Source organism: Salmo trutta, chromosome 23 (genome assembly GCF_901001165.1).
Source record: "Salmo trutta chromosome 23, fSalTru1.1, whole genome shotgun sequence".
Taxonomy (NCBI): Eukaryota; Metazoa; Chordata; class Actinopteri; order Salmoniformes; family Salmonidae; genus Salmo; species Salmo trutta.
The window spans coordinates 7,355,000-7,371,407 of NC_042979.1; the positions used below are offsets into that span (position 1 = coordinate 7,355,000).

The 16,408-nt window shown below is 40.8% G+C and overlaps 2 protein-coding genes across 3 annotated transcripts in view; one reads left to right on the forward strand and one right to left on the reverse strand.

Moving 5' to 3' along the window:
* Positions 1-14,580, reverse strand: part of LOC115159183 (adenomatous polyposis coli protein) — a 59,338-nt gene extending 44,758 nt beyond the window's left edge. For both annotated transcript variants that reach the window (XM_029708654.1, XM_029708652.1), the window contains exon 1: positions 14,289-14,580. In XM_029708654.1, coding sequence (XP_029564514.1) covers positions 14,289-14,300 — 12 coding nt within the window. In that variant the 5' untranslated portion in view covers positions 14,301-14,580. The remainder of the gene's footprint in view (positions 1-14,288) is intronic.
* The window catches only part of LOC115159184 (band 4.1-like protein 4), a 101,328-nt gene continuing 98,599 nt past the window's right edge, over positions 13,680-16,408 (forward strand). Inside the window, exon 1 of the mRNA XM_029708656.1 lies at positions 13,680-13,776. The gene's annotated coding sequence lies outside the window, so the exon portion shown is untranslated. The remainder of the gene's footprint in view (positions 13,777-16,408) is intronic.

Below are 16,408 nucleotides of genomic sequence, written 5' to 3' on the forward strand. Positions count from 1 at the left end.
AGTAGAGATAATGATTTATTTCAGCTTTTATTTCTTTCATCACATTCCCAGTGGGTCAGAAGTTTACATACAGTCAATTAGTATTGGGTAGCATTGCCTTTAAATTGTTGAACTTGGGGTCAAACGTGTCAGGTAGCCTTCCACAAGCTTCCACAATAAGTTGGGGGAATTTTAGCCCATTCCTCCTGACAGAGCTGGTGTAACCGAGTCAGGTTTGTAGGCCTCCTTGCTCACGCACGCTTTTTCAGTTCGGCCCACTAATTTTCTAATGGAACTGAGGTCAGGGCTTTGTGATGGCCACTCCAATACCTTGACTTTGTTGTCCTTAAGCCATTTTGCCACAACTTTGGAAGTATGCTTGGGGCCATTGTCCATTTGGAAGACCCATTTGCGACCAAGCTTTAACTTTCTGAATGATGTCGAGATGTTGCTTCAATATATCCACAATTTTCCTTTCACATGATGCCATCTATTTTGTGAAGTGCACCTCCAAACATAACGATGGTTATTATGGCCAAACAGTTCTACTTTAAAAACAACTCCTTTTTGGCTAGCCACAGCAGTCAACTAGCTAGAAAGGGTAGCTGTTTAGCTTGCTAGCACATTCACTCATTTGTTTGTAACTTAAGCTAGTTTGCTACCACTTGCATTTGTCAAACTGTCAGAGAAGCTAGCAAGCAATGGCAAATAAGTCTAAAAACAACTTGAGGGCAAATAAATCAGATTTGACGGTTAAAACCAGTCACAATGCCAGGAATCAGATTTGTATCCAATTTTTTTTTTATTTATTTTTTTTAAATGTGGCTTGAAATATCAGATGCGATGTGCTTTTTGGATGTTCAGACTGCAGGAAAAAGATCAGATTCTAATTGGATATGCAGTTTTTTTGTTGATTTGAGTCACTTCAAAATGCCAATGTGAACAAGACTGTTAGTAGCTTTGACTGCACGCTGGCAGTGCATTCAGAGCCATCCAGTGGCTAGCCACACTAAAAATGTAATTATCCTGTTAAGTAATTGTTGACAGTCCACCACAACATACCCGAGAGTCACCTGATTCGCAAGGGGTAGTCTGTTTAATTTTATTGTGTATTAAAAACAGTTTGAGATCAGTGTTGTGGGGGGTCTTCACTAGTTAGAATGGGGAAGGGGGCTCCCCAGGAAAATGTTGTCTGAGGTTGCAACAGTAACCAAGGGGGCGGGGCTTAGGGAAGAGTCAATTAAAGATAAAACCATTTTCATTTGAAGGGTCAATTCTACTCTAGGGAGTCCTCTGTAAGCACTGAAATGGGTTCAGTCATTGTCTTCCGACAGGTGGCGTCACTCCCATGCGACGCTCATCCCTCAACCGACAGTGCTGGCGGAATCGTCACACTAGCTGAACAAAGTTCAGTAGGCCTTTATTAAAAATACCAGAATTTATACCATAATACGTTTTCAATAAATACTTCACATAGTTCTATACCCAAAGATTTAGGGTGAGTGAATGTCTTGACTGACTGCTTGGAAGGTAGTCGCTAGCCTGGAATTCAAAACCCATTTCCCTATGAGATCTAACTTACATAACAATAGTAGCCCGATACTCCACTTAATAGATCCCCATCATGTGAGTGGAGGAGCACAGAGAGAACACTGGACATCCCAGAATTCACAGCAGGAACTGGTTTCAGGAGTCCGTTTGTCAAGAGCTCATATTACAACCAAGCAGAAAATAGTACTAGTAGTCTACTACACCAAAGGACATGAGCTATTTTAGTGTGGTATATTAAATACTTCCTTCCCGAAAGTCAGCTGAGATTCTTCCCGGTCTCCTCCATCTTAGATTCACAGTACCATTCTAGAAGAGATTTCTTAAATCTCAATTAAAACAGCCAAGAAATGAAAACATCTGAATGAGCTTCTTGTTAGTGTTAAATCATAGCTACTCCTCAATGCTCACTCCGCTGTTCTTTCTACCTCCCTCTCACAATCTGAATAGATGCCCTGTATCACCAGAAAGAGAAAGAGGAGAAAAGAGAAAGAGGGGAAAAGGAAAAAGTGTTTCTGAATGCAGGTTTTTTCATGCAAATGAAGAATATTTGTGAAAGAGCCGGGGAAAGCCAGACGTTGACAGCCAGAGAACCCTTGTTGGCTGGCCTGGTCCCCTGCCCCCCTCTCACTGGTGGTGTTGTTGCCTTTACTAAAAATGTTCACACATCCATGGATGTGGGAAAAATGTTTCATTGACAATGTTCAATTCCAGACAACAAGCTAAAGTTATCTGAGACAAAAACCTGAAAGTCCTCCCACCCAGCCAACTCAATTGTGGGGTACCAAAGTGCATAAGTAATTTCTATAAATGAGTCTATTCATCAAGATACAAGCCTATGGCTTAACAATGCTAACACCTTAATTTCGCATCACTGGTGCGAGTTTCAATAGGAGTCAATGTAATACACCAGAACCACGTCATGATAATATAAAGTAGTCATCTATAAAAATGCAAAGAACTTAATGCAATTAACATTATCCCCCGAATAGCTTGTGTGTGTGTTCACCAAAATATGCCAGACAGAAGGAGGTGTGGCTGTTGAGGTGACCACCAAGGTTACCAGATGGCGCAGAGAAGTGCAACTCATTGGGCCCTCCAGACATTCTACATATGTTCTTTTCCACTACCAACACACCTGATTCAACTAGTCAATATGAATCAGGTGTGCCTGTGGTCTAATTGAACAAATATGTGGAAAGGCCAGCAGGGAGTTTTCGAAGAACTCTGTTGGGAAACACACAACGCAAGAAGTGCTTGACGTTGAACAGCGAGCGAGGCAACGGAGCAGAAAAACAACACTTAACATATATTGACCCTAGAAGTGCAATGCCCTCAATGTACTAACCCCAAGATGTTTACAACCACTTCTGTATTAAAATCTTCCTCCATCATTCCTTCCTTTGTTAACATAATCTATTAATTTTCCTACTACGCCACTGTAGCACAGTTTCCGTTGAAAAATGTGGCACTGGACATTTGACCGGCAGCAATTTTATTTACCGGACATTTAAGAAATTTACCAGACCCATATGCATTGGTTGTGTAACCGGATTAGGGCATACACCCACTGTTTTCAGAATGACAGAAATCACATTTAGTTTATGGTAATTCATCTTAAGAGAACATGCAACGCTTGAGTCATTCTTACCGAATTCCGATGAGTAATTTGAAGATGTTAGAATACATATGCGGGGCGTCAATAAGGCTAGGGGAAGCTAATCTTTCCCTAAAGTAAATTGCCAAAATGATAGCTTACTCCTGTCTATAAAGAAATAAAAATAATTCAAAATAGGCTACTATACCAGAAAGCATGCTTTGGCCAGAGGATAATTAATAAAAAAATATGTTTGCGGTTGATTGTTTTTAATTGCGTAACTGAGTCGGAGGGGCCGCAGCAAATACTAAATAGATGATTGTTGAGTTGCGACTGTCAGCAAAATTAATAGAGACCTTGCCAGGAATATCACAATATTGAAAAATACAAATCTTGGAAAAACAGTTCAAAAAACAAATGATATTGCTGTAAAGAGAAGACAAGACTACAATTTGTCTTTAAGTTAGCGAAAAGTACCAGCAGAGAAAAATCTGCCATATCCCCACTGAGTGTGCATATTCACCATCATTGGGTAAGTGCCACATTTGTTTTTGGAAGAAAAAAATCCTCCTCTGGGTTTGATGGAAGCCCCCCCCCCCTTCGTAGGTCTAATATACAGATCTGGCGTGGTTTTTATTGATCTATTTGTCAGCATAAGCAGAGTAATCTGTTGTTTTAAAAAAGATTCTGCAAATGTCTCCAGTCACATGAAGTGTAGTAGAATTGCATGAAGTGTTTATTAAAAAAAAAAATGTTTTTAAATACTCTGCAAAGAAAGAAGTAATGCAGGCTGATATAGAGTACTCTAGGCCACTACGCGCTGCACTGAAGTATTTTTTGCGAACAGTGATTGAGTTATATTATTACTCGTAATTTAGGCTATCCAATCATAACATTCTGAATAGTAGGCCATCGGAAATAAGTCTGCAAATGCAAGCATACATGGAATGCTTTATTATAAATGTGCATTTTTATGGTGAAAATTAACTTCCCCAAAATTGAAACCCACACGCCACCTTTGTTAGAATAACTGCCCATATTTACTTACCTCAAGCAACAATACTGTGATCAGGGGCATGCAACTATACACAGTTGAAGTCGGAAGTTTACATATACTTAGGTTGGAGTCATTAAAACTCGTTTTTCAAACACGCCACAAATTTCTTGTTAACAAACTATAGTTTTGGCAAGTCAGTTAGGACATCTACTTTCTGAATGACAAGTAATTTTTCCAACAATTGTTTAGACAGATTATTTCACTGTATCACAATTCCAGTGTGTCAGAAGTTAACATACATTAGGTTGACTGTGCCTTTAAACAGCTTGGAAAATTCCAAAAAATGATGTCTTGGCTTTAGAAGCTTTTGATAGGCTAATTGACATAATTTGAGTTAATTGGAGGTGTACCTGTGGATGTATTTGAAGGCCTACCTTCAAACTCAGTGCATTTTTGCTTGACATCATGGGAAAATCAAAAGAAATCAGCCAAGACCTCAGAAAAATAATTGTAGACCTCCACAAATCTGGTTCATCCTTGGGAGCAATTTCCAAATGCCTGAAGGTACCACGTTCATCTGTACAAACAATAGTACGCAAGTATAAACATCACGGGACTACGCAGCCGTTCCTGCTCAGAAAGGAGACACGCTCTGTCTCCTAGAGATGAAGGTACTTTGGTGCGAAAAGTGCAAATCAATCTCAGAACAACAGCAAAGGACCTTGTCAAGATGCTGGAGGAAACCAGGACAAAAGTATCTATATCCGCAGTAAAACGAGTCCTATATCGACATAACCTGAAAGGCCGCTCAGCAAGGAAGAAGCCACTGCTCCAACACTGCCATAAAAAAGACATACGGTTTTGCAACTGCACATGGGGACAAAGATCGTACTTTGGAGAAATTACCTGTGGTCTGATGAAGAAAAAAAATAGAACCGTTTGGCTATAATCACCATCGTTATGTTTGGGAGGAAAACGGGGAGGCTTGCAAGCCGAAGAACACCATCCCAACCGCAAAGCACGGGGGTGGCATCGTTATGTTGTGGGGGTGCATTGCTGCAGGAGGGACTGGTGCACTTTACAAAATAGATGGCATCACGGGGCAGGAAAATTATGTGGATATATTGAAGCAACATCTCAAGACATCAGTCAGGATGTTAAAGCTTGGTCTCAAATGGACTGACCCAAATGGACAATGACCCAAAGCATACTTCCAAAGTTGTGGCAAAATGGCTTAAGGACAACAAAGTCAAGGTATTGGAGTGGCCAACACAAAGCCCTGACCTCAATCCTATAGAACATTTTTGGGCAGAACTGAAAATCGTGTGTGAGCAAGGAGGCCTACAAACCTGACTCAGTTACGCCAGCTCTGTCAGGAGGAAATCGGCCAAAATTCACCCAACTTATTGTGGGAAGCTTGTGGAAGGATACACCAAAACGTTTGAGTTAAACAATTTAAAGGCAATGCTACCAAATACTAATTGAGTGCGTGTAAACGTCTGACCCACTGGGAATGTGATGAAAGAAAAGCTGAAATAAATCACTCTCTACCATTATTGACATTTCACATTCTTAAAATAAAGTGGTGATCCTAACTGACCTAAGACAGGGCTTTTTTAACAGGATTAAATGTCAGGAATTGTGAAAAACTGAGTTTAAATGTATTTGGCTAAGGTGTATGTAAACTTCCAACTTCAACTGTATATATATTTATTCGGCAGAAAATAGCTTCCTTTTCATCAGAAGTGCAACGCTATTTGGCTAGCAGCCACACAAGTAAATGAACTTACAATAAAAAAGCAAAGTATTTTTTGCAAAAACTATGCATGGCCAATTCTAATGTTTATCATCAAAAGAATGTAGCCAGCTACATTTCCAAATCTAATGTTTTGCTTGAACTTAATCTTGTATTTTACCAGAGAAAATTAGCTACACAGTCAGCTGAATTCTCATCTGAGTGGAGAAGTGCAACTAAAGCCCAAAATGAGTCTTGATGTGGAGTAGAGATTGCAATAAGCCTTTTAGATCTGCATTTACAAAACACAGTAAGATTTATGCCTTTTAATACAAATTTTTACGTGAAAAAAAAACAACCCCTGGCATTGCGCACAAATTTTGGATCCATAATGCAATTAGCGGGAAAACACCATTGTGTGCCGTTTCATGTGAGAGTAAAATATCAGTCAGAAATGTATAAAGAGGGGAGATCTAAATATGCAACAAGCATTGGTTGCTAATATGACTAGAATTGTGCCTTTGGCTACTAGACAATGAAAGAAAGTTGATTTGAAAACCAACAGAACATGAGAGAAAAAGGCTTCTGGTTTAAATGGCATATGGAAGTCTTTATAAAATAATTGCCTGCAGGTTTGGTTAGATTTTGGCTAGGCTACTTTGAAGCAAGTTAAGACGTGCCTCAATATGCAATAAAACGTTCATGTTTCAAACAATTAAGCATATGTTTTTAAAATGCAGACTGCCTCCGGCTCATTACAAAGTGGTGTATGACGCCTAGTTGCCTATGCACTAGAATGGCGAATCGGAAGCGTGCTACTGGTAGGGATGTCAAATGTTCAGTCTGCTGCATAGAGCCTATGGACGCTCTAGTCTAGAGCACCTGGTTAAATTGTGCTTAGGAAAAAAAAATGACATCTCTAAATGGTTAAACTAATGAAAAATGTGATTATTGAAAAATTGTGAGTTTGCTTCACTTACTATCATCTTAAATTAAGATGAATTATTTTTGCCATATCTATTTAACATATGTTACACAAATTGGGGCAGCAGGTAGCCTAGTGGTTGGAGCGTTGGGCCAGTAACCGAAAGGTTGCTGGATCGAATCCCCGAGCTGACAAGGTAAAAATCTGTCGTTCTGCCCCTGAACAAGGCAGTTAACCCACTGTTCCCTTGTACGCCATCATTGTAAATAAGAATTTGTTTTTGACTAAATTGCCTAGTTAAATAAAACAAAAAATGCACAAGTTGATGGTTTTCAACCACATCGAATTTTGGTTTATAGCCAACACGACGACAAGATCAATATCTTGGTTTTGTTCTGTTGATTTTATTATGCACACACTGGGGGGTTCACAGGACTTAGAACGCAGCAATCATTTTCTTTCTCAAATGGAACAGATAATTCGAGGCGGTCTATTTCAGACGCCTCCCAAAATCAACATCCCCCATTCAAAAAGCCTTCAAAAAGTTCACCAACCGTGTATTGATTATTCGAAGTTTGTGTGGCCTTTGAATAGTTTAAACTAACCTACACCAAACGTTTACCCCCTTTCTATTGATTTCAGTGTGAGGTCTATGGAAGTGATTAACAAAAAGTTGGCAACCCAAGGGTTCGATACTGTGCCCAAAACAGTCGCATTTGCGACCATTTGACTCACATTTGGCAGCGGGATTTTTTTGTTTATAATAATTCTATTTTTAATCTAGGCATTATAATCTATAAAAAGTGGATTAGCAAAACTGTTCTTTATGTTGATTATCACACACGCACAAAGCATATAGATCAGGGGAACTCAAGTACTATTTCAGAAGGTACGGTCACAAAAATATCCTAGGTGGCAAAGGTCCGGATGGATATAGTCATTTAATGGCTTAGTAACAAACCTCCACCTCGCAACCCCAAATGGTTCAAACCCCTCTTGTTGGCAGAGAAAATGTTGCAGTTTTAAAGTTAATTTCCCCGCAATTCTACACATTTTGCATGGGGCACAGATTCGTTTTGCTGTTTTAAAGCTAATTTCCTGCAATTCCACAAATGTTTTGATTTATATGATACCAGGGGTCGAAGCCCGACCAAGTTCCCCCACCCCCCCATAAAAGGTTTAGCATTTAATTTTTTGTTGTCAGGACCGGCGGTCCGTATTGACCCCATTCAGGGTCCGGATCGGTCCGCCAATTGAGCGGGGGGGCTATAGATAATCTGTCAGGCAGAGAAAGCGTGCAGCTCTCAAACAGCTGGTTGTTGCGTGGAGCAACTTACCGAAGACCAAATAACCGGTAGGAGTAGGAAAGACGTTCCAAATTACGACATCTACCAGTAAATGCTAAGGCAAGAATATGTATGCAAACCAGGTATCTAAAAAGTTCCACGTTTTGGTTGAATATTTGGAATGCGCAATTCAGTTATCATGGTCCTAGAAAAGTCATTGAAGTCATGGTAGCCGATTTATAAGTTCTACTGCTCTAATATAAATATTCTGCAATTTCATTTCTGATCTGTTTGAGAGATATAGGCGCTTTCGTTTGTTTCCCGCAGTTGAAATTTTGTTGCGGTAAAACCCATGTGAGGTTATATTATGAGCAAAACAATATTGAAATGTCTTCAACTTGGTTTTCAATACAAAGCGTTACATAACAAAGGACACCCGGCTTTTGGTCACTTTCTCGCTTTAATGTTACAATAATCTTAAAATGGCGAGACTGACTTGCTACCACAGACAGGACTTCATTAGCGTGTTTGTGTCTGGAGTATGCTGTCTATTTAGTCAAACACATTGACATTTTAGAATGTAAAAATGTGAATGGCATTGGGTAGGCCTATTAACAAGAGCATTATTCTTAAAGTTTTGATGCAGATTTTTTTGCATACATTTGGGGAGTTCTCTTCTCTATAGGCTATTACAAAAATACAATATAAAATGTAGGTCCTTAAATTACAATTAAGTGCTTGAAAAACTATTTGAAAGTCCTTGAATTTGACTCGACAATGTCTGTATTAACCCTGTATAGGCTACTTGTTCATCCTGCAAATGAAAGAAAACCTCCTGTAATTGAAATTATGCACGCATCATTCGCTTTCCTGTCAGAGCTTGATCCAGGCCAGTATACTTGTTTTTCTCCCCTCCATTCGGGCCAGTAGCTTTCAGTTGACACTGGCCCAGTGTGCCACTGGTAAATTTACCTGAACGTCGAGCCCTGTTTTGTGCAGCCATTAGGCTATCATTAACATCGCTAACTGTCTTCAAGTAGACGGAAAGGAATTTAAAAAGGTAACGACAAAGTAGCTTATGCCTTGCAGAATAATGATTATTTGCATCAATCCAGTGGCCATTTGTTTAGAAAAATCCATCACATGTGCACTACAAAAACACTGCTCGCCAAACTGACTGGCTGGTGTGCATCTGAATGAAACAGTTTATTTTCTGTTACAGTAAATCTATCCAAATTAGGTTTGGGCAGTATACCAAGGATTTAGAAGTAGCCACAGGATGGTTTTTCCAATACCATTGAAACTACAGTATTTCTGAACTTTTGTAGCTATTTAAGTAAATACCTGCAGTCAACTTGTGCAATGTGTTAAAAGATAAAGCAGAATGCATTCTTCATTTCAACTGTCACATTATGAAGCTTAAGTAGTTCCCCTGTACGGTTGAGCCAGTCGCGTGTTTGTAAATAGCACAACGAGAGAAAGTGGGTCCAGCTGTGTATTGACTGGGGTCTCGGTTTATATTGAGAGTCAGTGTTTTTTTACTTCAATAGCGTGACCAAAGACATGCAACTAGAGTTATCCTTCACAGAAAATACATTTGAGTATCACATTTGGCCGAAAATTGCTTCGGTTATATCTGATAACAGAAGCTCAACGCTATTTGGCTAGCAGCCAGAGTAAATGAACTTACAATGAAAAAGGTTTTTTTTTTTCCAAAAGTGATGCATGGCCATCATATTTCTAATGTTTAGGCCTATCATAGAAAGAATGTAGCCAGCTACATTTGCTAATGTTTTGCTTAAAGTTTCTTGCATTTTACTGGAGAAAAATAGGCTGGTTACACTGAGAAAAGTACAAGCGAAAAGTAGCTACACAACAGTCAGAGCGCTGTCTGCTGATAGAATGCCCATGTGATTTCTCATCCGAGTTTAGAAGCGCAACCGAAGCACAAAATTAGTTTGATGCGAAGCAGAGTACAACAAAAAGCATTTTATATCTGCATTTACAAAACACAGCAAGCTATTTGTGTTTTCTTTTCCCCCTCTGCGTCAACACTGCTATCTAAGTAAGTAAGTGGCTGAATGAATAAGGTGACGGGGCATCATATTGTGTTAAATTTCTAACATGTTTGTGAAGTCAAAGCCCTTTGGATGAGTTATTTGTACAGCTGCCACTGACTTGATTTCCTTGTGTTTTGGGGGGGGGGTTTCGCCTCTCTGCTCATATGATCCTCCCCCATCTTCTCTAAGCAAAGTAGGCAGGCCCGTTACCCTAGCGACTTCAGACTCCACACAGACACGGCGTGTAGACATGCTGCTGGAGAGCCAGTAATGCTCTTCCTTCAGACAAGCTTGTCAAAACTTAATTTGCACAATGCCTCTCGTTCATATCCGTTTGCAAAATGTCCAAACTCACCAAAAATGACATGACATTCGGTAGCTCCTACCGACACGAACAAAAATATAAACTCAACATGCAACTTTAAAGATGCAGTTTATATTAGGAAATAAGTGAATTTATATAAAGGCCCTAATCTATGGATTTCACAACATACGTAAAAAAAAGGAGGGCAGAAAACCAGTCAGTATCTGGTGTGACCACAATTTGCCTCATGCACCACGACACATTTCCTTCACATATAGTTGTTCACGCTGTTGATTGTGGCCTGTGGAATGTTGTCCCACTCCTCAATGGCTGTGCGAAGTTGGTGGATATTGTCTGGAACTGGAACACGCCGTCGTAAACTATTCATCCAGAGCATCTCAAACATGCTCAAAGGGTGAAATGCCTGGTGAATAGGCAAGCCATGGGAGAAGTTGGACATTTTCAGCTTCCAGGAATTTTGTACAGATCCTTGCGACATGGGGCTGTGCATTATCATGCTGAAATATGAGATGGCGGCGAATGAATGGCAAGACAATAGGCCTGGTTAGATTAACGAGAGTCTTGTCTTTAAAATGGTGTAAAACAGTCATATGTTTGAGAAATTGAAGTAATATCATTTCTAAGGTATTTCAATAGCGCGCCACGGGATTCAACTGGCTGTTGAGTAGGTGGGACGCAAGCGTCCCACCTAGCCCAGAGAGGTTAATCAGCTTCTTGATCTTGGCAAAGGATGAAAACTAACAGGGATGCAAACAAATTTCTGCTCAAAACTTCAGCGAAATAAGCTTTTTGTGCATATGGAACATTTCTAGAATATTTTATTTCAACTCATGAAATATGGGACTAACACTTGACATGTTGTTTATATTTTCATTCAGTGTATACATGTATAACTTTATGAGCTAGATTGCCTGTCTCTGCAATTGATTTATTTCTGCCATGGAAATTTGCTATGACTTATGCTAATTTTTTATTTTTTTTGGTGCCCCCTTGTGTACTAAACCAGTCATACAGTAAATCCCAGGGTGCAAGGAGGACGGTATGACAATGTGAAAATCTGAAAACCGCCCAACCCTAATCCATGTAAGAACACAATGGCATGCCAATTTAAAAGATGGCTAGTCATTATTAGCCTGGTTTAGTATGACATGCAGGCACATTAAGGGACACAGGCCAGGTTAACATCAATCATTATTTTTAAATATACTGCTCAAAAAAATAAAGGGAACACTTAAACAACACAATGTAACTCCAAGTCAATCACACTTCTGTGAAATCAAACTGTCCACTTAGGAAGCAACACTGATTGACAAATTTCACATGCTGTTGTGCAAATGGAATAGACAACAGGTGGAAATTATAGGCAATAAGCAAGACACCCCCAATAAAGGAGTGGTTCTGCAGGTGGAGACCACAGACCACTTCTCAGTTCCTATGCTTCCTGGCTGATGTTTTGGTCACTTTTGAATGCTGGCGGTGCTTTCACTCTAGTGGTAGCATGATACGGAGTCTACAACCCACACAAGTGGCTCAGGTAGTGCAGCTCATCCAGGATGGCACATCAATGCGAGCTGTGGCAAGAAGGTTTGCTGTGTCTGTCAGCGTAGTGTCCAGAGCATGGAGGCGCAACCAGGAGACAGGCCAGTACATCAGGAGACGTAGAGGAGGCCGTAGGAGGGCAACAACCCAGCAGCAGGACCGCTACCTCCACCTTTGTGCAAGGAGGAGCACTGCCAGAGCCCTGCAAAATGACCTCCAGCAGGCCACAAATGTGCATGTGTCTGCTCAAACGGTCAGAAACAGACTCCATGAGGGTGGTATGAGGGCCCGACGTCCACAGGTGGGGGTTGTGCTTACAGCCCAACACCGTGCAGGACGTTTGGTATTTGCCAGAGAACACCAAGATTGGCAAATTCGCCACTGGCACCCTGTGCTCTTCACAGATGAAAGCAGGTTCACACTGAACACGTGACAGAGTCTGGAGACGCCGTGGAGAACGTTCTGCTGCCTGCAACATCCTCCAGCATGACCAGTTTGGCGGTGGGTCAGTCATGGTGTGGGGTGGCATTTCTTTGGGGGGCCGCACAGCCCTCCATGTGCTCGCCAGAGGTAGCCTGACTGCCATTAGGTACCGAGGTGAGATCCTCAGACCCCTTGTGAGACCATATGCTGGTGCGGTTGGCCCTGGGTTCCTCCTAATGCAAGACAATGCTAGACCTCATGTGGCTGGAGTGTCAGCAGTTCCTGCAAGAGGAAGGCATTGATGCTATGGACTGGCCCGCCCGTTCCCCAGACCTGAATCCAATTGAGCACATCTGGGACATCATGTCTCGCTCTACCCACCAACGCCACGTTGCACCACAGACTGTCCAGGAGTTGGCGGATGCTTTAGTCCAGGTCTGGGAGGAGATCCCTCAGGAGACCATCCGCCACCTCATCAGGAGCATGCCCAGGCATTGTAGGGAGGTCATACAGGCACGTGGAGGCCACACAGACTACTGAGCCTCATTTTGACTTGTTTTAAGGACATTACATCAAAGTTGGATCAGCCTGTAGTGTGGTTTTCCACTTTAATTTTGGAGTGTGACTCCAATTCCAGACCTCCATGGGTTGATAAATTGGATTTCCATTGATTATTTTTGTGTGATTTTGTTGTCAGCACATTCAACTACGTAAAGAAAAAAGTATTTAATACGATTATTTCTTTCATTCAGATCTAGGATGTGTTGTTTAAGTGTTCCCTTTATTTTTTTGAGCAGTGTATATACAAAAATTGGTGCCACCAACTGAAACTGAAGTGTCAAAAGTTACTGTAGAATTCTGGACACACTTGAATCAAAATGCAACACTTCAAAATGTAGCTACAAATTGTCCTCTAACTAGTGACATACACATTATTCCTAGATTCCGTGTGGTTTTTGAGCGGTGTTCCTTTTAAAACCGGACGTGCAACCGTTTTTGTGACCACTGTATGAAAATGCAACATTCCAAAATGTATCAGATTTTTCTGCAGGTTGTCCTCTAACTAGTGATGTAAAAATATCTCCAGTTTCCATGTGGTTTTTGAATAGTGGTAGTTTCATAACGATTCTGTGCGGTTGTCCTTCTGCTACACAAAAATGTACAAATATCAACAGGTAGTGTTTACCCAGCTTTAAATTCAATATTGATGCAATTCACATGTGACAAACACTTGCACAATATGGCCGAGCCTAGCCGAAACCACAGACTGAATGGCAAACACCTCCAGCTGATCACCTAAACGGGTTTCCCTGCCTACTGGATACAAAGTAGAAAGCCAGACAAAGTTTGTGGAACGTAAAAGTAAGCGTGGCAAATTGAAACATAACATTGTAGCAAGTTCTTCGAACACAGACACACGTTAACAGACTCGTGACACAATTGGAAACGTTCAAATAATGTACTGCACTGAACGCTGCTCGGTTATTTAAAAATATATTTAATGCGCTTCAAAATGTGGGCAGCTTGCCCAAAAAAGTGCAGTCCTCTTTGCTGCATTCCTGACAACTTGCAGTAGCCTGGGATACATGTAGGCTACTGTATATCAGAAGCTAGCACGCAAACTAAACTGAGAACTTTTATGCCAGCTCCTTTTCATAGCCATGCTCAAAATAGTTTACATGAGTTCGAGTCCTACTCGGTTGAAAAGGCGTACCAGAGGTGCTTGTTGCGTTGCCAGATTAATGTGCAGTTTTGTTCCAGTCAAAACAACAGGCTGCCTCCTAGCTAATGAGTAATGTTAGCAGATTATTCGCCAACTAATGAACTAAAATAGCTAGCTCGCGAGCTAACATTTAGCCTAGGTAAATTCTTACCTGTAACAACATTCGCTCCTCTCTGCACCAATACGTGTATAGAGACGCACTCCAGGGTGAAAATTCCCCTATCGAAACCGCGAAACTAACTTTACACGAGGGTCCATTATAAACGTTGCTACACACTCTTCAGACTCTAAGTAAACTTTTTCTTTTGTGTCTTCCTGCGCTTTTTTTTTTTTCTTCGTACGCTTGCTTCCTTCGTTATGCCATGTTGTCTGTACTGTCAGCATGCGCGCATGCTTGATGATGACGCGCAAAGGGTACCCGCCCTCAGGCGGTGAGAAAGAAAACAACATCTGAGATTGACTTTGTTTACAGATAAGCAGTGTTTACATTTTTCTTGTCTATCTGATATCTGTGTGGTCAGAAAGAAAATGTGAAGCATAGGCCTACCAGTTTACTTGATTTAAATATGGCACTAGGCCTACTGACCCACTTTCAGCGAAAGTCATTGAAAGCATGTAGGTCTGCCTAATACATTTTACTGGCAAGTGGCAACAATGACCTTTTATTCAATTGCGTATTCTGCATGTCAAGGACTTCTGTGTTGTTATAGTATGAATACAGTAGGCCAATTCATATTAGGCTATAACAACTACACACAGAAGTACTTGACATACATTAGTCCATCTTTGACACATATTACACATCTACACCCTTATCTGAAAAAGAAGAAAAGCTTAATACCTGCATGTTTGTGCATACCACTCTGACCATACAGTATATTGAAATGGAATCATGAATGGATGAGAAGGATAACTTAGTGACAATTAGCCCAGTGAATAGAACGACTTATTGACAGTTAAGTAATAGCCTACTCTTACATATTTTGCAAGGCCAATGCATATTTCTTGACATTGTGCAACACTGCAATCAACAACTTTTGCTTGCTACCTCTCTTTATTAGGGAGGCATTGGCAAAGACCAACCACCAGAGGTCAGGATAAATCAGGGTAGCACTTGCTCTAAAAAATTTGTAGTTTAGACCTATGGCAAGGCTACTGAAAAACTCAAAATAAAGTTGCAATATTATCTCACTGCAATTTACTGTAGCCTACAGTGGTGGCTTGACATTTTAAATTATATATAGCCTGCCAATGGCCACACACACACAAACAGAGAGAGAGAGAATGGCGCCGGAGGGGATGGCTGCTGTTTTACGGGCTCCTAACCAACTGTTATATTTTTTTGTGTTTTTCACATTGTTTGTAACTTATTTTGTACATAATGTTGATGCTACTGTCTCTTATGACCGAAAAGAGCTTCTGGATATCAGAACAGCGATTACTAACCTCAAAGAAGAAGTCTTCCGCGAAGGATATAATGTTTGCATGAAGAAAATAAGGATATACAGGGGGCGAAGATCAGGGTGCCTTGTGAGATTTTGTCGGCAACTGGGTAACCCGCCTCTACCATCCGTTCTATTGGCCAATGTGCAATCACTGGAGAATAAACTGGATGAGCTCCATTTGAAACTATCCTACCAACAGGACATTAAAAACTGTAATATCTTATGTTTCGGCAAGTTGTGGCTGAACGACGCCGTGGATCATATACAGTTGGCTGGGTTTTCCATGCATCAGCAAGACAGAACAGCTACGTCCGGTAAGACGAGAGGTCATTGTCTTGCTGGAAGGTGAACCTTCGTCCCAGTCTCAAATCTCTGGACGACTGAAACAGGTTTCCATCAAGTACAGTGGCTTGCGAAATTATTCACCCCTCTTGGAATTCTTCCTATTTTGTTGCCTTACAAGCTGGAATTAAAATAGATTTTTGGGGGGATGGTATCATTTGATTTACACAACATGCCTACTACTTTGAAGATGCAAAATATTTTTTATTGTGAAACAAACAAGAAATAAGACAAAAAAAACAGAACTTGAGCGTGCATAACTATTCACCCCCCCCCCCCCCCCCCCCCCCCCCAAAGTCAATACTTTGTAGAGCCAACTTTTGCAGCAATTACAGCTGAAAGTCTCTTGGGGTATGTCTCTATAAGTTTGGCAAATCTAGCCACTGGGATTTTTGCCCATTCTTCAAGGCAAAACTGCTCCAGCTCCTTCAAGTTGGATGGGTTACGCAAGTGTACAGCAGTCTTTAAGTCATACCACAGATTC